Consider the following 26,565-nt stretch of genomic DNA (forward strand, 5'->3'; position numbering starts at 1 on the left):
GACTGTTGAAATAATGTTTATTACAGCAACGGGGGCAGGCAAACGACAGGCCAAGGCAGGCATGGGTCGATAATCAAGAGTAGTGTCAAAGGCACAGGATGGCAAGCAGACTCAGGTCAGGCATAGGTCAGTAATCCAGAGTAGGGGTAAAGGCACAGGACGGCAGGCATGCAGGCTCAGGCAGAGTGGTCAGGCAGGTGGGCACAGAGTCAGGACAAGCAAAGATCAAAACCAGGAGAGCGAGAAAGAGACTGGGGAAAAGCAGGAGCTGAGAAAAAACACTGGTTGACTTGACAAACAAGATGAACAGAACACAGGTATAAGTACTCAGGGGATAATGGGGAAGATGGGCGACACCTGGAGGGGGGGTGGAGACAAGCACAAGGACAGGTGAAACAGATCAGAGCATGACAAATTCAGCCTCAATGTGTTTTCTGACATGGCAGAGTACTCTTCTGTGGGGCTGAGCGACAGCTAAGACGTCATCCTTGACATGCAGCTTGACTTAAGTCTTTCAGTTTGCCCGCAGTCTCTGCGATTATATTAAATTAAATCATGTGTTGCTGAAGGGCAGGTGGATGTCGGGCGGGTTGAATAAAGAGAAAATATATACTTAAGGTATTGTTATGTATAATTATTGTCCAATTTATATCTACAGCCTAAAATAGGCATTTCATTCATTATCTGGCATTAGTGCATTAGCCTAAACTTTAGGGTTTAACTGTAAGTGTGCCAAATATCCTACAAAGCCAATCGCCAAGTAATACTTTTGGGAGCAAGCAGAAAAAGTCAACGTCAATCCATGGAGGCAAAAATGACATTGTCGAAGTTTAATTCAATAAGACAAAAGCTGCGAAGAGAGTTGAAAATAAATCAAAGGCAGCGCCAGAAAAGTAATTTGGTGAAGTTGTAAAAGAGGATGATAGCAGTGTGTGATAATTGGCGTTATACAAATTCAAATGAATACGGCACTTCAAATAGGCCTATGGCATGTCAAGGGAACTGTAGCCTACTGTTTAAATGCGTAATATTGGAACTGAAAATGGGACACTGGCTTGGGGTCTACAGAAAATGTCATGTTGGTTGCCAAACAGTTGTAAGATAAAGGATTCACACGCGGGGATAAATTACAACTTTTTTTTAATATGCCTTTACTTAACCAGGTACAGTGAGGGGAAAAAAGTATTTGATCCCCTGCTGATTTTGTACATTTGCCCACTGACAAAGAAATGATCAGTTTATAATTTTAATGGTAGGTTTATTTGAACAGTGAGAGACAGAATAACAACAAAAATAAATGAAAAACGAATGTCAAAAATGTTATCAATTGATTTTAAATGAGGGAAATAACTATTTGACCCCCTCTCAATCAGAAAAATTTCTGGCTCCCAGGTGTTTTTTATACAGGTAACGAGCTGAGATTAGGAGCACAATCTTAAAGGGAGTGCTCCTAATCTCAATTTGTTACCTGTATAAAAGACACCTGGGAGCAGAAGCAATCAATCAACCAGATTCCAAACTCTCCACCATGGCCAAGACCAAAGAGCTCTCCAAGGATGTCAGGGACAAGATTGTAGACCTACACAAGACTGGAATGGGCTACAAGACCATCGCCAAGCAGCTTGGTGAGAAGGTCACAACAGTTGGTGCGATTATTCACAAATAGAAGAAACACAAAACAACTGTCAGTCTCCCTCGGCCTGGGGCTCCATGCAAGATCTCACCTCGTGGAGTTGCAATGATCATGAGAACGGTGAGGAATCAGTCCAGAACTACACGGGAGGATCTTGTCAATGATCTCAAGGCAGCTGGGACCATAGTCACCAAGAAAACAATTGGTAACACACTACGCCGTGAAGGACTGAAATCCTGCAGCGCCCGCAAGGTTCCCCTGCTCAAGAAAGCACATATACATGCCCGTCTGAAGTTTGCCAATGAACATCTGAGTGAAAATGTTGTGGTCAGATGAGACCAAAAATTTAGCTCTTTGGCATCAACTCAACTTGCCGTGTTTGGAGGAGAAATGCTGCCTATGACCCCAAGAAAACCATCCCCACCATCAAACATGGAGGTGGAAACATTATGCTTTGGGGGTGTTTTTCTGCTAAGGGGACAGGACAACTTCACCGCGTCAAAGGGACGATGGACGGGGCCATGTACCGTCAAATTTTGGGTGAGAATCTCCTTCCCTCAGCCAGGGCATTGAAAATGAGTCGTGGATGGGTATTCCAGCATGACAATGACCCAAAACACACGGCCAAGGCAACAAAGGAGTGGCTCAAGAAGATGCACATTAAGGTCCTGGAGTGGCCTAGCCAGTCTCCAGACCTTAATCCCATAGAAAATCTGTGGAGGGAGCTGAAGGTTCGAGTTGCCAAACGTCAGCCTCGAAACCTTAATGACTTGGAGAAGATCTGCAAAGAGGAGTGGGAGAAAATCCCTCCTGAGATGTGTGCAAACCTGGTGGCCAACTACAAGAAACGTCTGACCTCTGATTGCCAACAAGGGTTTTGCCACCAAGTACTAAGTCATGTTTTGCAGAGGGGTCAAATACTTATTTCCCTCATTAACATGCAAATTTACATTTTAGTCATTTAGCAGACGCTCTTATCCAGAGCGACTTACAGTAGTGAATGCATGCATTTTTTTGTACTTGCCCCCCGTGGGAATCGAACCCACAACCCTGGCGTTGCACACGCCATGCTGGCGTTGCACACACCATGCTGGCGTTGCACACACCATGCTGGCGTTGCACACACCATGCTGGCGTTGCACACACCATGCTGGCGTTGCACACACCATGCTGGCGTTGCACACACCATGCTGGCGTTGCACACACCATGCTCTACCAACTGAGCCACAGGGAAGGCCAAATCAATTTATAACATTTTTGACATACGTTTTTCTGGATTTTTTTGTTGTTATTCTGTCTCTCACTGTTCATATAAACCTACCATTACAATTATAGACTGATCATTTCTTTGTCAGTGGGCAAACGTACAAAATCAACAGGGGATCAAATACTTTTTTCCCCTCACTGTATATCAACTACCGATAACATTAGCTAGAAAGCTGATTGACTTTGCTAAGCTTGGCAACAGCTGTCCAGTCCCAGACAAGGCAGGACAGCAAGCAAAAACAACAAGCATTCTGTACATACATAATAGCAGTGCTTTGAATCAATCAATTACATTGTCGGAATATAGAGCAATCAAATTAAACCAAAACCATTGAGGGACTGGTTTCATCTCAGACCTGGCTCACAGCACAGCCGGTGAGGTAACCCATTTCAGCATGTTTGTCTAAAGTGGAGCGTTTGTTCTAAGTCATGTATAATATACATTAGGCCCAGACTCATCTCAGATCCGGCTCACAGCACACAGCTGGTGAGGTGAAGGATTGAGGGTCAACCCCACGGATGGTGTGAGGTCCAGATCATCCTCTGTTACTCCAGGAGGAGGAGAGAAACGAAAGCGCTGCAGGAGGGAGGTGAAGAAGAGGAAGAGCGCCATCCTGGCCAGACCCTCCCCCATACACACCCTACGACCTGGAACATGATAAAATGAGGGAGACAACATATGACAATTAGGTCTACATAGATTTCCTATAGTTCACATAAATATTTGTCAAATTGTACACACATTTTATACCATAAACTCTGGGTCAAAGCAATTCCCCAAACTCTTAAGTTTAGAGTACCATAGAAGGATTCACTTACCCAGTCAGTATGGATACAGAAACAGCGGAACTCACCTGCAGAGAAGGGCATGAAGGCATCCCTCTTGGCGAATCGACCTTCCTCATCCAGAAAGTGGGCGGGGTCAAAGGTGTGTGGGCTCTCCCATTCGCTTCCGTCTTGTAGGACAGACGTCAGTAGAGGAAACACAAGCGTCCCCTTCTTGATGAAATATCCCTGGAAGGTGACATCTCGGCTGGTGGTCTGAGGGATGGCCATGGGTAAAACGTTGGCCAGTCTCTGGGTCTCATGGATCACTGCATCAGTGTAGGGTAGGTTCTTCCTGTCCTCTACCAAGGGCTGACGACTTCCTATGACGCTGCTGATCTCCTCTTGGACCCGGTCTGAGACAGAAAGGAGGGAGGACCAAAGTTACTACCCTCAGAAAATGTCATGTTAATAATCTTTACCCTGGGCATTTTATTGTTTTTCCAAGATGGCTTGATAACTGAATTAAGCTGGGAATGATACCTTAACCCACGTACCAAAACAGTTACCTTTTCTGCACAGTTCACACTAAATGCATAACACCTTTTTGTAAAACAGTAGACAACAGCTACACAATAAGTAAATAGTGTAAATCAAGTCCAACAAAACTGTTTGTTTCTGAATTGTTTGAACACTTCCCTCAAAACAGGGATAACGCAAACCACTAAATTGTAAGTGTTTGCCAAAACACCACATTTCCCTAGCAAAATGCACTAACCCCATCAAAACCTGTCACTAAATTAAGTAACTATCAAAACAGTATAATTTGTCATAGAACAAGATGGTAATCTCACCATTAATTGCATAATGGCTCAACAAATACTAACCATCTGTAACATTGAGTCAGGAAGCAGATGGTGAGTTTAATAATAACGACCATAGCAAGTACAAAACAAGAGACGCATCAGGACATGAAGACAGAACCAGTACTGCCTGATGACTGGGGTTGGTGAGGGCTATAAGAAGGGAGAGTAATCAGGGTGGTGATGAAGCCCAGGTGGGCTTAACGATGGGAGCAGCTATGCGCAAAGTGGGTTGCCAGGACCGGTGGAAAGTAGACCGGCGATGTTGATGCAGGAGGGAGCGAGCAGGCGTGACACTATCACCATCAATAGACTATTTTTCTTTTAAAGAGTAAATGGTAGGATATGGTTATCAAACATTTACTAGAAAAGAGCTGTATTCTTGTTCTCTCAATTAGCATTTAATACAAAAGCAGGAAGAATTTCACTAAACCTGATACTGTTTAGAATTGCAAAAGTGTTCGGTGCTGTATATTGTAACGCTTTACAATGCAGTAAAGATAAATCAAAGAGAAGAGATGTTGAAAGTGAAATTGTGACTGAAGTACTGTAAAACCAGTCACTGTACAAAGAGTTTACATGAATGGTAAAATATATACCATTATGGAGTACTGATTTAGTTATTTTACATGCTGTACACAACAGTTGTTTGGAAGCTGATGTCCCAGTTCTTCCATGGCTTTCATACTCACCAGACATGTCACACATTGAGCATGTTTGGGACGCTCTGGATCGACGGAGTGTTCTAGTTCCTGCCAATACCTATCAACTTCGCACAGCCATTGAAGAGGAGTGGGACAACATTCGACAGGCCACAATCAGTAGCCTGATCAACTCTATGTAAAGGAGATGTCGCACTGCATGAGGGAAATGGTGGTCACACCAGATACTGCCCCTACCTTTAAGGTATCTCTGACCAACAGATGCATATCTGTATTCCCAGTCATGTGAAATCCATAGATTTTTCTCAATTGAATGATTTTCTTATATGAACTGTAAATCAGTAAAATCGTTGAAATTGTTGCGTTCATATTTTTGTTCAGTGTACATTTAGTGCTATGAAAAACAGGACTGTGTCTTGTGTACACCGTTTTGAAAATGTAAAACATTGTTCCAAATAAAATGCTTAAAAGCAATGACAAAAAAACTACACACAAAATATACACCTGTCCAAGCTGGAAGGTTGGAACAAAATGGATAGCGGGGAAAGTCAAGCTAGACAGTGGGGAAAGTCAAGCTAGACAGTGGGGAAAGTGCATTATCTGATCAACATGGAAGGATGTTATTTTTGCAAGTGGATTTTTTTGAGAATATTTCTAAATACTTTTTGTAGACTAGTTTAAAAAAAAAAAAAGATTTGTTATTAGAACAAATATTATAATTGTGTATTCTTCTCCGATCACTGCTCCTTCCGGGTTTTTGCTCCACCGCTCTCCCTCAAGTTAAGAACCTGTTGTCCTCTATGGCTATGGTATCCTTTATTACCACATAAATACCACACCATAGTTCAACTCCATTATATATCTATCACTTGGCTTCCTTACACATGTAGGTTATCCCAGGAAACAAAACTGGTTGTTTCATTCATGTGGACTACAGCTTCATTCAGTGTTCAAGCAATTGAAACAAACTATAAACTGGCCTGTGGTTCAAGTGGGAAATGTTCACAGCAAGTAACACCTTGATTGTCTTGCATTACTACAATCACTTGCAATGTATGTACAATGGTGTGTGGCTGTGTGCACATTGATACTTACCCTGTATAAGAGGGTACTTGGCCATTAGCATCAAAGCCCAGCGTAGGGTTGTCCCTGTGGTGTTAGTACCATTAGAAAACATGTTTCTCACAGAGGATATCAGGTTGTTGTCATGGTAGTGAGAGTTCTTGTTTCCAGATTCCTTATACATACAGAAAAACACAGAAAAAGCATTTTAAAAAAGGGGAGAAAATATTTGTTTCCATGGCATAGACCAGGGTTCATCAACTAGATTCACCCGCAGGCCGATTATAAAATTATTATTATATATTATTTTTTTAAATCCCCTTGAGCAGATGGCTGGAATATAATTACATATACATTTGTAGACTGCAAATTGACCACAAGAGATAATATTTGACTCAAACAATCATTTCTCAAACCTTGCTCAGAGTTGTAGACAATCACGTGTCTCTCTATTATACGTGGGAATACTTGGGAGCAGATTTACAAAATGAATATCAGTTAGAGCTGATTTCCTGGTGTTTTACAGTCTTGTGTAAAAAAAAAAAAAGATTAAAAAAAGAAGAAAAAAAAGAAATGAACAAAAAGTTTTAAATTCCAGAAAACCTAGGGGGCCAAGTAAAACCACCCTCGGGCCAAATTCGGACTGCGGGCTGCCAGTTGGGGAAACCTTACATAAACTGACCAGGTTAATCCAGGTGAATGCTATGATCCCTTATTGATATCACTTGTTAAATCCACTTCAATTAGTGTAGATGAACAGGAGGAGAAAGGTTAAAGAAGGATTTTTAAGCCTTGAGACAATGGAGACATGGATTGTGTATGTGTGCCATTCAGAAGGTGAATGGGCAAGACAAAAGATTTAAGTGCCTTTGGATGGGGTATGGTAGTACAGTAGGTGCCAGGCGCACCTGTTTGAGTGTCAAGAACTGCAACACTGCTGGGTTTTTCACACTCAACATTTTCCCATGTGTATCAAGAATATTCCACCACCCAAAGGACATCCAGCCAACTTGAAACAACGGTGGGAAGCATTGGCGTCAACATGGGCCAGTATCCCTGTGTAATGCTTTTGACACCTTGTAGATTCCATGCCCCAAAGAATTGAGGCTGTTCTGAGGGCAAAAGGGGGGGGGGATGTTCCTAATGTTTTGTACACTCAGTGTACAGTATACCACTGCAGCATGGGCCCAATGCTATTTCAGCACAATCGCTCCTATATTTTCTCTATGACATGGGCCATTTAAATATTTCTCAATGCACACTAAATCCCTACATGCAAGTTATTCATTCATTTTCTTATTTATTTAAAAACAAAAATTGGGTGGGGGGGGGGTGGATTAGCTTTAATATTGCAGATAGATTGTAGCTTCCATCAATGTAATTGTCAGCATCATTTCCAATCCCCAATACTGTTGTAAATATATACAGTGAGGGAAAAAAGTATTTGATCCCCTGCTGATTTTGTACGTTTGCCCACTGACAAAGAAATTATCAGTCTATCATTTTAATGGTAGGTTTATTTGAACAGTGAGACACAGAATAACAACAAAAAAATCCAGAAAAACGCAATTCAAAAATTTTATAAATTGATTTGCATTTTAATGAGGGAAATAAGTATTTGACCCCCCTCTCAATCAGAAAGATTTCTGAGATTAGGAGCACACTCTTAAAGGGAGTGCTCCTAATCTCAGTTTCTAACCTGTATAAAAGACACCTGTCCACAGAGCAATCAATCAGATTCCAAACTCTCCACCATGGCCAAGACCAAAGAGCTCGCCAAGGATGTCAGGGACAAGATTGTAGACCTACACAAGGCTGGAATGGGCTACAAGACCATCGCCAAGCAGCTTGGTGAGAAGGTGACAACATTTGGTGCGATTATTTGCAAATGGAAGAAACACAAAAGAACTGTCAATCTCCCTCGGCCTGGGGCTCCATGCAAGATCTCACCTCATGGAGTTGCAATGTTCATGAGAACGGTGAGGAATCAGCCCAGAACTACACGGGAGGATCGTGTCAATGATCTCAAGGCAGCTGGGACCATAGTCACCAAGAAAACAATTGGTAACACACTACGCCGTGAAGGACTGAAATCCTGCAGCACCCGCAAGGTCCCCCTGCTCAAGAAAGCACATATACATGCCCGTCTGAAGTTTGCCAATGAACATCTGAATGATTCAGAGGACAACTGGGTGTAAGTGTTGTGGTCAGATGAGACCAAAATGGAGCTCTTTGGCATCAACTCAACTCACCGTGTTTGGAGGAGGAGGAATGCTGCCTATGACCCCAAGAACACCATCCCCACCGTCAAACATGGAGGTGGAAACATTATGCTTTGGGGGTGTTTTTCTGCTAAGGGGACAGGACAACTTCACTGCATCAAAGGGACGATGGACGGGGCCATGTACCGTCAAATCTTGGGTGAGAACCTCCTTCCCTCAGCCAGGGCATTGAAAATGGGCCGTGGATGGGTATTCCAGCATGACAATGACCCAAAACACACGGCCAAGGCAACAAAGGAGTAGCTCAAGAAGATGCACATTAAGGTCCTGCAGTGGCCTAGCCAGTCTCCAGACCGTAATACCATATAAAATCTGTGGAGGGAGCTGAAGGTTCGAGTTGCCAAACGTCAGCCTCGAAACCTTAATGACTTGGAGAAGATCTGCAAAGAGGAGTGGGAGAAAATCCCTCCTGAGATGTGTGCAAACCTGGTGGCCAACTACAAGAAACGTCTGACCTCTGTGATTGCCAATGTAGTAGAGTGATGTTGTTCCCCTAGATTATGCACCAAGTTGCACACAAGGACAGTTCAAGTAGGCCGGTCAAGAGGGGATGTTAGTAAGTTAATAACAATAATTCAATGTGTTTTCTTTATTTAATTACAGCTGCATAGTTTATGTTATTTTTCGGTGTGCAAACATTTTTTCGATATCTATATTGTAAATACACCTAATTGTAAAAGTTTTGTATATTTTGCTTTGGTCCATCGCGGGTCATCTGTACTTACGTACCCTCTTATTGTTCTCTTTTGCCTGACCTTCAACTAGCAAGGTATGTTGTCCTTGGCGCCGTAATTTGGCAATATAAAACTGTGGTAAAGTTACATAAAGTGCTATTATGCAACTATAGGTTTTGTTACAATGTGGACAATTATAAAGATTTATGTTAACAACTTTCACAGAGCTCGCTAATTAGGGTACCTATTGTAACTCGGGAGTATTTGGGACCGTGTTTGAGTGAGTTTCTATGTGCTCACGCAGGTGCCCGAGAGCTGTTACTGCACCGAGGGCTAACATATTTTGTGTTGTCTCTTCGTGTGCAGGTATGTCTTTTATTTTGACCGAATTATGTTGTATATCATTTTACTTGTATTGTATAGTGTGCTGTTGGGCACTGAATGTGTGCATGCAGTTCCCGCTGTCTTTTGCCTGACCTTCAACTAGCAAGGTGCCCGAGAGCTGTGACTGCACCGAGGGCTAACATATTGTGTGTTGTCTCTTCGTGTGCAGGTCGAATAAAAATGATCCAACCATCAGAATTCCAGTTGTGGCAGTGTCCTAAATAAAAGTACACAACGCAGAACGAACCACGCTACACCAACAAGGGTTTTGCCACCAAGTACTAAGTCATGTTTTGCAGAGGGGTCAAATACTTATTTCCCTCATTAAAATGCAAATCATTTTATAACACTTTTGACATGCATTTTTCTGGATTTTTTTGTTGTTATTCTGTCTCTCACTGTTCAGATTAACCTACCATTACAATTATAGACTGATCATTACTTTGTCAGTGGGCAAACGTAAAAAAATCAGCAGGGATCAAATACTTTTTCCCTCACTGTACAGTGCATTCGGAAAGTATTCAGACCCCTTGTTTTTTTTCAAATATTGTTACGTTACAGCATTATTCTAAAATGGATTGAATACATATTTCCTTGTCAATCTACACACAGTACCCCATAATGACAAAGCAAAAACAGGTTATACATTTTTACAAATGTATAAAAAAACAACTGAAATATCACATTTATAAGTATTCAGACCATTTACTCAGTACTTTCTTGAAGCACCTTTGACAGCGATAACAGCCTCGAGCGTTCTTGGGTATGACGCTACAAGCTTGGCACACCAGTGTTTGGGGAGTTTCTCCCATTGTTCTCTGCAGATTCTCTCAAGCTCTGTCACGTTGGATGGGAGCGCCTCTGCACAGCTATTTTCAGGTCTCTCCAGAGATGTTCGATTGTGTTCAAATCTGGGCTCTGGCTGGGCCACTCAAGGACATTCAGAGACTTGTCCCAAAGCCACTCCTGCGTTGTCTTCACTGTGTGTCCTGGCTGTTGTCCTGTTGGAAGGTGAACCTTCGCCCCCACTCTGAGGTACTGAGCAGGTCTTCATCAAGGATATCTCTGTACTTTGCCCCGTTTATCTTTGCTTCGATCCTGACTAGTCTCCCAATCCCTGCCGCTGAAAAACATCCATACAGCATGATGCTGCCACCACCATTCTTCACTGTAGGGATGGTGGCAGGTTTCCTCCAGAGGTGACGCTTGGCATTCAGGCCAAAGAGTTCAATCTTGGTTTCATCAGACCAGATAATCTTGTTTCTCATGGTCAGAGTCCTTTAGGTGTCTTTTGGCAAACTCCAAGCGGGCTGTCATGTGCCTTTTACTGAGGAGTGGCTTCCATCTGGCCGCTCTACCATAAAGGCCTGATTGGTGGAGTGCTGCAGAGATGGTTGTCCTTCTGGAAAATTCTCCCATCTCCACAGAGAAACTCTGGAGCTTTGTCAGAATGACCATTGGGTTCTTGGTCACCTTCCTGACCAAGGTCCTTCTCCCCTGATTGCTCAGTTTGTCCGGGCAGCCAGCTCTAGTTAGTCTTGGTGGTTCCAAACTTCTTCCATTTAAGAATGATGGAGGCCACTGTCGTCTTTGGGACCTTCAATGCTTCGATCATTTTTTGGTACCCTTCCCCAGATCTGTGCATCGACAATCCTGTCTCAAAGCTCTACAGACAAATCCTTTGACCTCATGGCTTGGTTTTTTCTGTGACATGCACCGTCATCTGTGGGACATTATATAGACAGGTGTGTGCCTTTCCAAATCATGTCCAATCAATTGAATTTACCACAGGTGGACATACCAAGAGTCTGAATACTTATGTCAATTAGGCAAGTTTTTTTATTTGGTATAAATTTGCAAAACAAACTATTAAAACCTGTTTTCGCTTTGTTATTATGGGTTATTGTGTAGATTGATTAAGAAAAATCTAAAGAAATTAGCCAAGAAATCAGAAAAAAAATGTAGAGTTCATCCTTGGGAGCAATTTCCAAACACATGAAGGTACCACGTTCATCTGTACAAACAATAGTACGCATGTATAAACACCATGGGACTACGCAGCCACTATACCGCTCAGGAAGAAGGCGCGTTCTGTCTCCTAGAGATGAACGTACTTTGGTGCGAAAAGTGCAAATCAATCCCAGAACAACAGCAAAGGACCATGTGAATATGCTGGAGGAAACAGATACAAAAGTATCTATATCCACAGTAAAACAAGTCCCATATCAACGTAACCTGAAAGGCCACTCAGCAAGGAAGAAGCCACTGGTCCAAAACTGCCATAAAAAGCCAGAATACGGTTTGCAACTGCACATGGGGACAAAGATCGTACTTTTTGGAGAAATGTCCTCTGGTCTGATGAAATAGAACTGTTTGGCCATAATGACCATCGTTATGTTTGGAGGAAAAAGGGGGAAGCTTGCAAGCCAAAGAACACCATCCCAACCGTGAAGCACAGGGGTGGCAGAATCATGTTGTGGGGGTGCTTTGCTGCAGGTGGGACTAGTGCACTTCACAAAATAGATGGCATCATGAGGCAGGAAAATTATGTGGATATATTGAAGCAACATCTCAAGACATCAGTCAGGAAGTTAAAGCTTGGTCACAAATGGGTCTTCCAAATGGACAATGACCCCAAGCATACTTCCAAAGTTGTGGCAAAATGGCTTAAGGACAACAAAGTCAAGGTATTGGAGTGGCCATCACAAAGCCCTGACCTCAATACCATAGAACATTTGTGAGCAGAACTGAAAAAGCGTGGGTGAGCTAGCAGGCCTAAAAACCTGACTCAGTTACACCAGCTGTCAGGAGGAATGGGCAAAAATTCACCCAACTTATTGTGGGAAGCTTAGACCCAAGTTAAACAATTTAAAGGCACTGCTACCAAATACTAATTGAGTGTATGTAAACATCTGACCCACTGGGAATGTGATGAAAGAAATAAAAGCTGAAATAAAGCATTCTCTACTATTATTCTGGCATTTCACATTCTTAAAATAATGTGGTGATCCTAACTAACCTAAGACATGGAATTTTTACAAGGATTAAATATCAGGAATTGTGTAAAACTGAGTTTAAATGTATTTGGCTAAAGTGTATGTAAAGTTCCGACTTCAACTGTATGTATGTATGTATGTATGTATACATAAAAGTTTGGACACACTCATTCCATGTTTTTTCTTCATTTCATTTTTTTCCTACATTGTAGAATAATAGTGAAGACATCAAAATGATTAAATAAAACACACGCTGGTTAAGTGTGCCTTGAATTCTAAATAAATGACTGACAGTGTCACCAGCAAAGCACCACCACACCTCCATGCCTTGAGGTGGGAACCACACATGCAGCGATAAAACGTTCACCAATTCTGCATCTCGATTAGACACGTCAGTTGGAAACAAAAATCTTGAATTTGGACTCATCAGACCAAAGGACAGATTTCCACCGGTCTAATGTCCATTGCTCGTGTGTCTTGGTCCAAGCAAGTCTCTTCTTATTATTGGTGTCCTTTAGTAGTGGTTTCTTTGCAGCAATTCGACCATGAAAGCCTCATTCACGCTTTCTCCTCTAAACAGTTGATGTTGAGATGTGTCTGTTACTTGAACTCTGTGAAGCATTTATTTGGGCTGCAATTTCTGAGGCTGGTAACTCTAATGAACTTATCCTCTGCTGCAGAGGTAACTCTGGGTCTTCCTTTCCTGTGGCGGTCCTCATGAGAGCCAATTACATCATAGCGCTTGATGGTTTTTGCGACTGCACTTGAAGAGACTTTCAAAGTTCTTGAAATGTTCCGGATTGACTGAATTTCATGTCTTGAAGTAACGGACTGTCATTTCACTTTGCTTATTTGAGCTGTTCTTGACATAATAGGGACTTGGTCTTTTACCAAATGGGGCTATCTTTTGTATACCACCCCTACCTTGTCACAACACAACTGATTGGCTCAAATGCATTAAGGAAAGAAATTCCACAAGTACTTTTAACAAGGCACACATGTTAATTGAAGTACATTCCAGGTGACTACCTCATGAAGCTGGTTGAGAGAATGCCAAGAGTGTGCAAAAGCTGTCATCAAGGCAAACAGTGACTACTTTGAAGAATCTAAAATAAATGTTGATTTGTTTTACACTTTTTTGGTTACTAGATGATTCCATATGTGTTATTTCATCGTTTTGATGTCTTCAGTATTATTCTACAATGTAGAAAATAATGGCACGCATACACAATCCATGTCTCAAGGCTTAAAAATCCTTCTTTAACATGTCTCCTCCCCTTCATCTACATTGATTGAAGTGGATTTAACAAGTCACATCAATTAGGGATCGTCGCTTTCAGCTGGATTTACCTGGTCAGTCTATGTAAGGTTTCCCCATCTGGTAGCCCGTATTTGGCCTGCGGGTGGTTTTATTTGGCTACCCAAAATACCACAGTGTGCCATCACAGCAGCAATATTTGTGACCTGTTGCCACAAGAAAAGGGCAACTAGTGAAGAACAAACACCATAGTAAATACAACCCATGTTTATGCTTATTTATTTTCCCTTTTGTACTTTAACTATTTGCACATAATATGACATTTGAAATGTCTTTATTCTTTTGGAACTTTTGTGAGTGTAATGTTTACTGTACATTTTTATTGTTTAAATCACTTTTGTTTATTAACTTCACTTGCTTTGGCAGTGTTAACAAATGTTTCCCATGCCAATAAAGCCCTTGAATTGAAATTGAATTGAGAGAGATTAAATATATTTACCTTTATTATTTTTCACTAACCCTTCCACCCCTCCCCTAATTGCAGTAAACTAATGGACAACTACACTTAGGCTTCTACTTCCAGCTTATACACACTATATACATTTTACAATAGTTATCTTTTGTTTGTATTTAATCCCATCCTTCAGCTACCCAACCCTACCCAGCTATCTCTGAAGACCATTCAGTTTGATTTCTATTTGCCATATATACACTGCTCAAAAAAATAAAGGGAACACTTAAACAACACATCCTAGATCTGAATGAAAGAAATAATCTTATTAAATACTTTTTTCTTTACATAGTTGAATGTGCTGACAACAAAATCACACAAAAATAAATCAATGGAAATCCAATTTATCAACCCATGGAGGTCTGGATTTGGAGTCACACTCAAAATTAAAGTGGAAAACCACACTACAGGCTGATTTGATGTAATGTCCTTAAAACAAGTCAAAATGAGGCTCAGTAGTGTGTGTGGCCTCCACGTGCCTGTATGACCTCCCTACAACGCCTGTGCATGCTCCTGATGAGGTGGCGGATAGTCTCCTGAGGGATCTCCTCCCAGACCTGGACTAAAGCATCCGCCAACTCCTGGACAGTCTGTGGTGCAACGTGGCGTTGGTGGATGGAGCGAGACATGATGTCCCAGATGTGCTCAATTGGATTCAGGTCTGGGGAACGGGCGGGCCAGTCCATAGCATCAATGCCTTCCTCTTGCAGGAACTGCTGACACACTCCAGGCACATGAGGTCTAGCATTGTCTTGCATTAGGAGGAACCCAGGGCCAACCGCACCAGCATATGGTCTCACAAGGGGTCTGAGGATCTCATCTCGGTACCTAATGGCAGTCAGGCTACCTCTGGCGAGCACATGGAGGGCTGTGCGGCCCCCCAAAGAAATGCCACCCCACACCATGACTGACCCACCGCCAAACCGGTCATGCTGGAGGATGTTGCAGGCAGCAGAACGTTCTCCACGGCGTCTCCAGACTCTGTCACGTGCTCAGTGTGAACCTGCTTTCATCTGTGAAGAGCACAGGGCGCCAGTGGCGAATTTGCCAATCTTGGTGTTCTCTGGCAAATGCCAAATGTCCTGCACGGTGTTGGGCTGTAAGCACAACCCCCACCTGTGGACGTCGGGCCCTCATACCACCCTCATGGAGTCCGTTTCTGACCGTTTGAGCAGACACATGCACATTTGTGGCCTGCTGGAGGTCATTTTGCAGGGCTCTGGCAGTGCTTCTCCTGCTCCTCCTTGCACAAAGGCGGAGGTAGCGGTCCTGCTGCTGGGTTGTTGCCCTCCTACGGCCTCCTCCACGTCTCCTGATGTACTGGCCTGTCTCCTGGTAGCGCCTCCATGCTCTGGACACTACGCTGACAGACACAGCAAACCTTCTTGCCACAGCTCGCATTGATGTGCCATCCTGGATGAGCTGCACTACCTGAGCCACTTGTGTGGGTTGTAGACTCCGTCTCATGCTATCACTAGAGTGAAAGCACCGCCAGCATTCAAAAGTGACCAAAACATCAGCCAGGAAGCATAGGAATTGAAAAGTGGTCTGTGGTCCCCACCGGCAGAACCACTCCTTTATTGGGGGTGTCTTGCTAATTGCCTATAATTTCCACCTGTTGTCTATTCCATTTGCACAACAGCATGTGAAATTTATTGTCAATCAGTGTTGCTTCCTAAGTGGACAGTTTGATTTCACAGAAGTGTGATTGAGTTGGAGTTGCATTGTGTTGTTTAAGTGTTCCCTTTAATTTTTTGAGCAGTGTATTTATAACTGTGCTGTTTCACAAAAGTTCTGAACCTATATACATTTTACCAACACAGTATATTTTACATGAGTTATCTTGTTTTTAATTGAGATGATTTTAACTGTAGTGAGATTTCATACCTCCAGGGTCTGCTTTCGGACAAGGAACGAGTCCACAAAGCCTCTACACATCTGAGGGTTGAGAGTCTCCTTCAGCCCCCTCACCAGCTCCTCCATCTCCTTCTTGTTGTTCTCAATATTCTTCAACAAAAGCTTCCTGCTTTTCAGCCAAGGGCCCAGCCAGGGGAACATGTTGTACAACTATCTCCCCATAAACAAAAAGTAAAGCATGAATTATTCTCTATTATTCCAGTAGCCTAGTACAAATTTGAATAATTATCTAATTTTCCTGGTTTAGTCAAGTGTGACCAGTTTGTTTTTCACTTTGAGAATAATGGCAAAGTAAACATCATGAGCACATAGTACAGTACCTGAACTGAAACAGATCCTGCAATTCGTAGGTTCTCATTGGCTCGATCCACTGTGGCTCGGAACTTGGAGTCAGAGTATTCAAACCTGCTGCCGTACACAATGTTGGAGATTACGTTGGCCACAGCATAACTCAATGGCTGGGTTGTGTCAAATGCTTTACCTGTTAAAAAGATCAAGATCAGAAATTTAATTAGGAAGCCTAAGGATTTCTTTTTTATATAACCCTTTTTTTGGTTTTCAAAATCAGAACTACGAATTCTTACCCTCATGTTTTTCCAACACTTCAATCAGGTAGTGAATTTCCTCTGAGATTTTCTCCTCACTCCCTTTCTTGCCCATCCCAAAGTCTCTAAGGTTCGCCAGGGCAAAGCGCCTCATCTCTTTCCATGAGTCTCCATTGCCAAACAGAATACCTATTTAAAAGTTATATTGCGCAGGTGTCAGGAATTAATCATGTCAGGAGAGAATCATATATTTGGGGCTGTTGTTACAGACCCAAATATGCTTGCTTGATAGAATATTGTCGAATGCAACAGTTAACCGGGATTACAAGTTTCACATATCCTACATTACCATGTCCATTGGTGAAATCATACAACACAGGAAGCATGCCCCTGTCCCCAAACTCCTCTGCATGGTTGACCAGTGCCTGCTTGACCGTCTTGTATCCTGCCAAGATGACCACTTTTGTGGGTCCCAAGTGAACCGTGAAAACAGACCCATACTTCTTAGACAGCTGTAGAACGTAAAATAAGACTAAATGCATGGTTTATTAAAGGTCCCGGACAGTGAAAATCATGTTGTTCATCAAGTTGGATGATTTTTGGATGTAACCAGTTCATAGCAGGTTGACCCAAGTATGAAAAAGTACTGTAGCTGGTACATTGACAAAGTTGATCATAAAGTTACTGGACCCTTCCCCCCATGTCAAACACTTGGATTAATGAGGCAGGCATTACTTCTGGCTTTATTCAATTTCAGGTAAAACCGACATTTTAAAACACCAATGCTAGCTCTTATCTTAACCAGTTTAAATGTGTTACACTTTAAAACAGTCATCAAACAGCTTTGTTTACAAACCGTAAGATAGCTCAAGCAGAACGATACTGGTAACTAACCCCTTTTCATGTGTTGTGGCTTTTAGCTAGCAAGCTACTTAACAGCATGCCGGATGTCATAGTGTTAATTTAACGTTGTTTATCAAATAATAAAGACAATATGATCGAGTGTGCAGTGCACATTCGAGCGAAGTTGCTTTATCAATTGGGGAAAACATTCAATGGGTCTTCAGTATTGAATACCCATTTATTTGTCTATGCCTGCAAATTGTCCTCCTAAAAGGTAGGCTAACCTATAGGACTATGCTAAACGTCAAGTGTCGCTGTCATCATTCTTGCTGCTTCCAGTTCAGTAGCAGTACCTTTCGAGATCAGGTGTGCGTGTGTTCTCAACTAAACAGAGTAGACTATAGCCTATGTATACATGGTCGGAGAAGCACAGGGTAGTTATCTTTCCAATTAATTATATTTCCTTAATAGGCCTATGATTAGGCTATAGTTTACTACATTGCCTAGAAATAGGGCTAAATATTGATCACCCATATTTCTCAGTCTGAAAATCTTCCCACTCCTAAAACGTAGGCTATAAAAATAGCTCAAGAGAAAGTGCAAGTTTCTCCAACTCTGCTCTCTTTAACTTCCCTGGACTACGTGGGATGTGAGCGTCCCACCTAGTCAACAGCCAGTGGAATCGAGTGGCGCAAAATACAAATACCTTAAATATGCTATAACTTCAATTTCTCAAACATATGTCTATTTTACACCATTTTAAAGACAAGACTCTCCTTTATCTAACCACATTGTCCGATTTCAAAAAGGCTTTACAGCGAAAGCAAAACATTAGATTATGTCAGGAGAGTACCCATCCAAAAATAATCACACAGCCATTTTCAAAGCAAACATATATGTCACAAAAACCAAAACCACAGCTAAATGCAGCACTAACCTTTGATGATCTTCATCAGATGACACTCCTAGGACATTATGTTATACAATACATGCATGTATTGTTCAATCAAGTTCATATTCATATCAAAAACCAGCTTTTTACATTAGCATGTGATGTTCAGAACTAGCATACCTCCGGTGAATTTACTAAATTACTCACGATTAACCTTCACAAAATACATAACAATTATTTAAAGAATTATAGATACAGAACTCCTTTATGCAATCGCTGTGTCAGATTTTAAAATAGCTTTTCGGCAAAAGCACATTTTGCAATATTCTGAGTAGATAGCTCGGCCATCACAGGCTAGCTAATTTGACACCCACCAAGTTTGGCATTCACTAAACTCAGGATTACTATAAGAAAAATTGGATTACCTTTGCAGTTCTTCGTCAGAATGCACTCCCAGGACATCTACTTCAACAACAAATGTTGGTTTGGTTCAAAATATTCCATAGTTATGTGCAAATATCCTCCGTTTTGTTCGTGCGTTCAGGTCCCTATCCGAAGGGTGACGTGCGAGCGCATATCGTGACAAAATTTTTCAAAATATTCCATTTCCGTACTTAGAAGCATGTCAAACGCTGTTTAAATAAAAAAATTGTGATTTTTCTCGTAAAATAGCAATAATATTCCAACCGGGCGACGTTGTTTTCATTCAAAGGCTGAAAGAAAAAAATGGAGGATTCTCATGAATGCGCCTATCCAGTGTCACTGTCCCCAGCCTGACCACTCACAAAATCTGCTGCAGTTCTTCGCCCAGAGACAGCAGACGCCCCAATCCACTTTCTGGCGCCTTCAGACAGCCAATGGAAGCCTTAGAAATTGTCACGTAACAGCAGAGATACTGTATTTTCGATAGAGATAACCTAGAAGGACCAAAAATTGTCAGACAGGGCACTTCCTGTATGGAATCTTCTCAGGTTTTGGCCTGCCATATGAGTTCTGTTATACTCACAGACACCATTCAAACAGTTTTAGTAACTTTAGAGTGTTTTCTATCCAAATCTACTAATTATATGCATATTCTCGTTTCTGGAAAAGAAAGTTTAAATCGGGTCCGTTTTTTATCCGGCCGCGAAAATACTGCCCCCTTGTCCCAACAGGTTAAACTACATCTAGCATATTTCCTGATATAGCCCAGTAATACAAAGGGCCATGTGAGAATCTCGGCTAATTTAACCCATTTCTTAAGTTATTTTTTAGCATTTGATATTGCCTATAGGGCGCAAAATTGCTGGGACCATGGCTGGCTAGTGAGCTGCTTCACATACGCCTAAAATAACATTGCGGGACTTCGGTTAGGTTTGGAACCAGTTCTTGCGGTAGCGGGTGGAGGAGTGGGATGAAGAAATCGGTCCTGCGCAGACCTCTACTGTGCACCATGACAGTGAAGCCTGTAACGTTAGAGCTATTTATGACTGTCAGTGTGAAAAGTAGGGAACTAGCTTGGGAAACTGACAGATCAATTACGTTACATTGCCATACTGACTAATACAACTCACATTGATATTCTGACATGTTTTCAGTGCAATCTTCAATTGTTTGGCCAATTGCTTCATCGTTTGATTCAGGTCTAGTTTGATTGAGGCAAAAAAAATAATAGCTAATGTAAGCCAACTTTTGGCCAGCTCTCTCTCACTTGCCAAGTTAATTTACTTCTGAAATGGGACAAAACAAAGGCTACAAACATTTCCATACAAACAACTGTGGTTAGATAGTAATAATAGCCACCTCATCTCGCTATCTGCCAGATAACTAGAGGCTAGAGCTGACCTGGCTGTGGTAGCTACTCACTAGCGTAGCTTATTCATTCACCTCAATCGAGAGGGGATGAAACATTAGATAACATTACATGTCAGTTACAATACTAGCCCAGCACTGTGAATAAACATTAGTTCATTTTTTTCTGTTAATTTAAACAGCAGTTACCTTGCCAGCTATATCAGTCAACTAAAGTAGCCATTTTCTGTTCTGCTTCCTTTTACAACTCGATGAAAGAGCGGAACACATACACACTGACTGAATTATGCTCAACTCTCCAGTGCTGGAGAGCCTTCCAGAAGTTTTGCCTTCACACAGCCTGTCAGCCCACTCTGTGGTATCCGCATGGTCCTAAATCCAGTCAGATGAACACTCCAAACAGCCTACCCTACAACTATGAGGCGTCTGTTTGGCCCTAAAGCACACCGTTGCCACAATTTGATCACATTCCAATGATAAAACTGGGGGGGACAAAAATGCAATTTCAGATATGTCCCCCCACATTATGAAATTGCATTTCTGTCCCCCCCAGTTTTATTATTGAAATGTGTTTTTTTTTTTTTTTACGTGACAACATGTGCTTTAGGACCATGCGGACGCCTCCGAGTTGTCGGGTAGGCTGTTTGGAGTGTTCATCTGACTGGATTTAGGACTGCACAAACAGAGCGTGCTGACAGGCTGTGTGAAGGCAAAGCTTCCCCCCGTCCCCAGTGAAAGTTGTGCCCCTGTGTATAGTACTTGTAATTTGCCCCTGAAAATCATATTCTTCTATTCCATTGTGTGGGTTGTCTTACAGTTGATGTAGCTTGTGTCATTGGGGCTAATCATAATGGTGGGGAGGTATTATTATGATTATTACACTTTCCATCTCCTTTTGTCTTTCCACTATCATCAATCTGTAATGAGACATTTTAGAAAATTAAACATCTACTCGGTCTGCATAGCTTCCCAGGCAACCACCGCATTAGGAATGCTGCGATACAAAAATCAGCTTTCCTGAGGCAAAGAAACGGGGATATGCTGTGAAGCCTGGGAAGACAGACCCAACATACTGTAAGTCATAGTTAGGGCTGTGGCGGTCATGAAAGAGCCAGTGATTGTCAAGCAAATAATTGTCGGTCTCACGGTAATTGACATAAGCACATTTACCATCTCCTGGCTTCCACGCATAGCCTACAAGCCACTGATACAGACCTTCGGAACATCCACATTTTAAAAAGTCTAATAAATCCATGTAATATAGCCTACACCATCACAATAAATCCATTATTTATTTTAGACAGGTCTAAAGAAACATGATATGAAGAAAATGTAGTCTATTTCAGAAGAACAGAATAGCATACTCTGAGTTGTCCTTATGTTAGGCCCTGATCTGGCTATGCCATATGGCTGTGGGCTACACTAGTTCATTCAGCAGCAGCAGATTTTCTTAGAATTCCGTGGAAATATTTTATAGTATGAAGAATGAAATTTAACATAGCTGAAAAAAATAGAAAGGCTATTTTCTCAAACGATTTGAGTGAGTGCACACATGCAGCTATTCTGTGTTGAGTGGTTAACAAAGAAACAGGTACTCCTATATGCTTAATTTAGAGTTATTTATGTAGCTTTGGTTGTGATACAAAATGTTGGACTATGTGTTTTGATTTTTAATACATTGTAAGGCTGCATGATGCGACTAATGATAATTTGAAAAAAGCATGAAAGACATGAGCTCTTCTTTGTTTTTTTGCGCAGGCTGTACACACTTCATCAGTCTGTCATTCACAATTTGACAATCGCTTGATAATGCCTCGAATTTCTTCGCTGCATTCCCTTAGTGTACCACCTAAAAAAAATCTGTGCCTTTTGCAGCGAGTGGCTGTTTTGCCCTTGGGCTGAAGGGGCGGCAGGTAGGTTAGTGGTTAGAGTGTTGGGCCAGTAACCAAAAGGTTGCTGGATCAAATCCCCGAGCTGACAAGGTAAAAATCTGTCTTTCTGCCCCTGAACAAGGAAGTTAAACCACTGTTTCCTGGTAGGCCGTCATTGTAAATAAGAAATTGTTCTTAACTGACTTGCCTAGTTAAATAAAGGTTAAAATGAAAAATATGTATAATTCCCTTCTCCTGGCTGCTTGCCAAAAACCTCTCACTCACATGGCTCTCTGTCAGTGATTGGGTCTTTCTCACAGGCTACAAATGAAGAGGGACATAACTGCTCGCATCCTCATCCAAATTCGAGGCGCATATTTGAAGAACTGTAATTGACTTTTGGTCAGCCAACAAGATAAGTGGGCCTAACAAACAGCAAAAGCACTACCCCATGTCAATCTACTATCCCCCAGTACAAAGGTTAACTAGAAATAAATATTCCAAACATTGTCTGGGACAGTTGTGGGATGCGATAGATCCCGAATGAATACAACCAATAGCATAAAAAAACTGTTTTAAGCAATGAGCCTGACACAACAGATCAGAACGTTTAGCTTAAATTGTTGATAAACGATTATGCCATTTCTTCACATAAGCGCAGCAATGTGCACATGGCAGTAGGCTATACGCGTGAATGTTCCATTAGCAGGAAAACACCATTCTCAAAAGTGACAGCAAATGCAATTCTGCATGTATTTATTTTATTATAAAAGGTGCATTTTTATGGTAAAATGTTTTCTCCCAAACTTGAAACTCCCGCGCTTCATATGTATGCCAGTTAGGCTCTACACCAGTTGTAACGCAAATTAATGTGCTTAATTTTAAGAAGTTATTTGGCCACTTTAGTTGTGATACAAACCTTAACATAAGCCTATGGGCTAGGCTACATGAGGTGTGCCATTATGATTAAAAAAGTAATGTTTAGACATGTTGTACTTTTCTTAAATGTAGTCTTGTAATTGACTAAAACAAGCAGACAAGTTTTTGCAGTGAGCCAATGGGGTAACCTATGTAACCACAGGTCGTTTTCCCACAGGCGGGCGGGGCCTTGACGTTCTATCTAATACTATACTGACTGGGAGTATACTATTTAGGCTCATAATGACATGTGGCCCATTGTTTACCTTGTTACCAGGCAACGACCACAAGGGTGTTTCAAAGAGCAGGCGGGTCAATGTTTTCCTGAGTTTTACACCAATCTCAAAGCTGCAGTCCATAATTCAAACAACATCAAAACATCTGTCCCATCACTTATTTTGGTAAACAGCTGAGGAATGGGGCTGGAGAAATGCAACCACTCAAATTCACAGATGGCGCTATGGATGCAAGGACTGACCATCCATGAAATGATCTTTTTAGGCCAGGATTCAATCCGATTGCTGATTTGGACAATGCAAAATGTAAAGGTAATTTCCAATTGAGCAGACATATGCAGCTTTTACCGTGAACGTGGTCTCCGAGAATGCGGGAACATTGCCTTAAAAACGTGCATAGTGGACAAATGCGACCGGATTCAATCTAGCCCTTAACCATCATGTGAAGCTATACAGTGTTTGTTTAGAATCACATTGTTTACAAACAAACAAACACTGAGTTCTAAAGAGTAAACCAGTTTAAAAAAAGGGTCAATCTGTCATTGGTACATCCATTTTTTTACTTTTTAGCTAATGACTCTTGAAGAATATAACTAGAAACACCTTATGAGCTTAGCGCAACTGTCATACCCCATCAGAACCCAAAGTATGAGATTGTTAAACATAAAAATAAATACATGTAGCCTCTAAACATGGTTAAAACTATAATTGTATTATTATGGGTGGTCAGTCATTGCATCTTTAGGTCTGTCTATAATTTCAGAGGGGTTATATTTCTCCAGCCCCATTCCTTAGCTGTTAACCTAAAACAGTAGTGGGGTGTAAGCTTTATTGTTTGAACTGCAGATTGTCCCTTTAACTAAGCACTCAAAACATCTAAAAGTTATTCAAAATCAATTAACCAAACACAGACTGTGGAGATCAGTGTGTGACTTAAAAAAAATGCAGGTGCTACGAAAAGCCCTGTGAAGTAAACAATGCATGAAATGTAAATATAAAAACTTGAACTAAAGGTTGTTGGAAGCAGTTCTGTAACAAAAAAAGTATACTTCTATGTTGATACATATCTTTTGGAGTGATATCATTGCAATATAAGTTGGATTGAAGTATGTGTGAGCTATTTTGGTGAGTTGTTTGGTCTGTGAAATGAAAACTATTGAGATTGGGGTAAAAACACACAAAAAAACAATCCCTTTAAGCATTTATGACAGATACGATTCTCAAGCCAAATGCCTCTATTATGTGAGTGAATGCACGGTGGTCATCATTTCACCTGTATTATTTGACAACACTTGGCATTTAAAAAAACTGAAATGGAACATTAACGGAGGAACATTCTCTGAAAACATTCATAAACTCAGAGCGAGTGTGGTAAGTAGGGCCACATCAAAATAAAAACATTTTAGAGGGCTCCTGTGTTGACAAAAACTTTTGCTAACTGGTTGAAACACCATGTACTCAACATATATTAATATGTTGCTTTGACAATACATGCCTATTGAAACTAACTGTAAGTTTTAAACCTGCTAAAATAAACATTTTGAAAATATTTAGCCAGATAAAACAATGTCACATATCATCTCAACAACCATAACATAGTTTAATCTCAGGACTTCCTCTCACCTCACAGAGGGTGCGGTAGGGCCTCTTGAGATCCAGCTGGAGCATGTTACCAAGCAGGGGCAGAGGCCTGGGTCCTGGAGGCTCCTTCCCCTGTTCCTCAGAGTTGGAACCAGAGGAGAGGCGGTAAAGGACCAGCAGAAACAGCAGAGCCCCCAGCAGTGTCACTGTGCTCGATGTCTGGAGAAGACATTCTAAAAGAGACATCTTCAAACAGCTCTTATGCCTACACAGGGCTCAAAAAAAAAAAAAACAGTGACTACTTCCTGCTCGTTGATCTGCCTGCCAATGGAGACTCACCTTTTATAGAGCATGAAACAGCCTCAGGGGAGGGGCTAAACATTCTGAAAAAAATGTGCTCTTATCTATGCGAAGGTTACCGGTCATCGTCCTATGAGGATTTCCCATAGTTTAATAGACTTTGATAAACACTAGATACAATTGAAGGCAAGTGTAAAACCTTTGCAGTTTGACTGTGTTAACCAATATCTTTTGAATGTCATTTAGCAACTATTAGATACATATTTCCAACCTTTTTTCACAAATGCACACATTTGAGGAGTCTTTCACATTTGACACTTTAGTGGGGTGTGAAATATAAATGACGTGGAAACAACGTTGATTCAACCAGTGTGTGTGCCCAGTGGATTGATAGATCACAGTGCTGTGCCGAGGTATATTCTATACAAACATTCTGAGTGCTTTTTTGGTGAACGACTCCAGGATTTTTGGATTTGGAATTCGTTGGAATTGAATATCCAGACTCCAACTCGAGAAAAAAGTTGCCGATGTCAAGTATACTCATTGATTAGCAATTTATATGGAGCAGTCTGACAAACTGCTAACCAAATAGTCAAAGGCTAATCAGAAGTCTACGTCTTATCTTTGGGGTGTATCCAAGCTTAGAAAAGTCATTCATCTAACTGTTATCAATAACTGACATTGTTAGTGTTATGTACCTTTGGTTGGCCTGTTTGAATAGGACAAGAAAGTTTAAAGGTGCAATAAGTTGGATTTTCTTGCCCAAATTTAGCCAAATGTATTATATGTAAAAAGTAATTAGTAGCTAATGTGGCTAATGCTAACCACTAGCTAACGTCATTGGACAAGGACTAGGTTAAACTAGCCACCAGCTAGCGAACTGTTTGTAAAAAACTTTACTTTAAGTGAGACTTTTTGGCTGCGTTTACACAGGCATCCCAATTCTGGTATTTTGCCCAAAGAGCTAATATGATTGGTCAAAATACCAATTAGTGGAAAAATATCAGAATCGGGCTGCCTGTGTAAGTGCAGTATTTCTTTGTTTCAAGTGTACTTTCATAACTGGTACCACTCATGGAGGGAAAGTAGGCAGCAGAACTTCCACTCCTGCTGGAGCTAGCTAGCTGGTTAGTTAGTGTTAACCATATTTGCTAGCTAGAACTAAGAAATAAGTATTCTTGCTAGTCATGTATATATATATATATTAGTGTCAACTACTGAACATTAGCTAGAAAACTGATTGACTTTGCTAAGCTGGGCAACAGCTGTAGTCCCAGACAAGGCAGGACATCAAGCAAAAAAAAACAAGCTTTCT

At 41.4% G+C, this 26,565-nt stretch overlaps 1 protein-coding gene across 1 annotated transcript; it reads right to left on the reverse strand.

Annotated features, from left to right (window-relative positions):
- LOC106606453 (cytochrome P450 2K1) lies at window positions 1-25,250 on the reverse strand. The gene is made up of 8 exons (XM_014202661.3): window positions 24,993-25,250; window positions 17,168-17,330; window positions 16,858-17,007; window positions 16,594-16,754; window positions 16,244-16,423; window positions 6,285-6,426; window positions 3,754-4,080; window positions 1-3,547 (listed from the first exon to the last, which is right to left on the reverse strand). Exons 1-8 carry the CDS (start codon window positions 25,194-25,196, stop codon window positions 3,360-3,362), a joined length of 1,515 nt encoding a protein of 504 aa, XP_014058136.3. The 5' UTR covers window positions 25,197-25,250; the 3' UTR covers window positions 1-3,359.
- Between the last annotated feature and the right edge of the window lie 1,315 nt (window positions 25,251-26,565).

The sequence above is a fragment of the Salmo salar genome, chromosome 06 (assembly GCF_965601325.2).
Source record: "Salmo salar chromosome 06, fSalSal1, whole genome shotgun sequence".
In the NCBI taxonomy this organism is placed as follows: Eukaryota; Metazoa; Chordata; class Actinopteri; order Salmoniformes; family Salmonidae; genus Salmo; species Salmo salar.

Bases quoted from the DNA above. Each gene is read 5' to 3' on its own strand.
- LOC106606453 (XM_014202661.3), bottom strand. From the start codon at position 25,196: ATGTCTCTTTTAGAATGTCTTCTCCAGACATCGAGCACAGTGACACTG. The intron at 4,081-6,284 runs GTAAGTATCAAT...TTTCTGTCTCAG, and splicing joins CAAGTACCCTCTTATACAGG to ACCGGGTCCAAGAGGAGATC. The intron at 3,548-3,753 runs GTGAGTTCCGCT...ATCATGTTCCAG, and splicing joins CTTCATGCCCTTCTCTGCAG to GTCGTAGGGTGTGTATGGGG.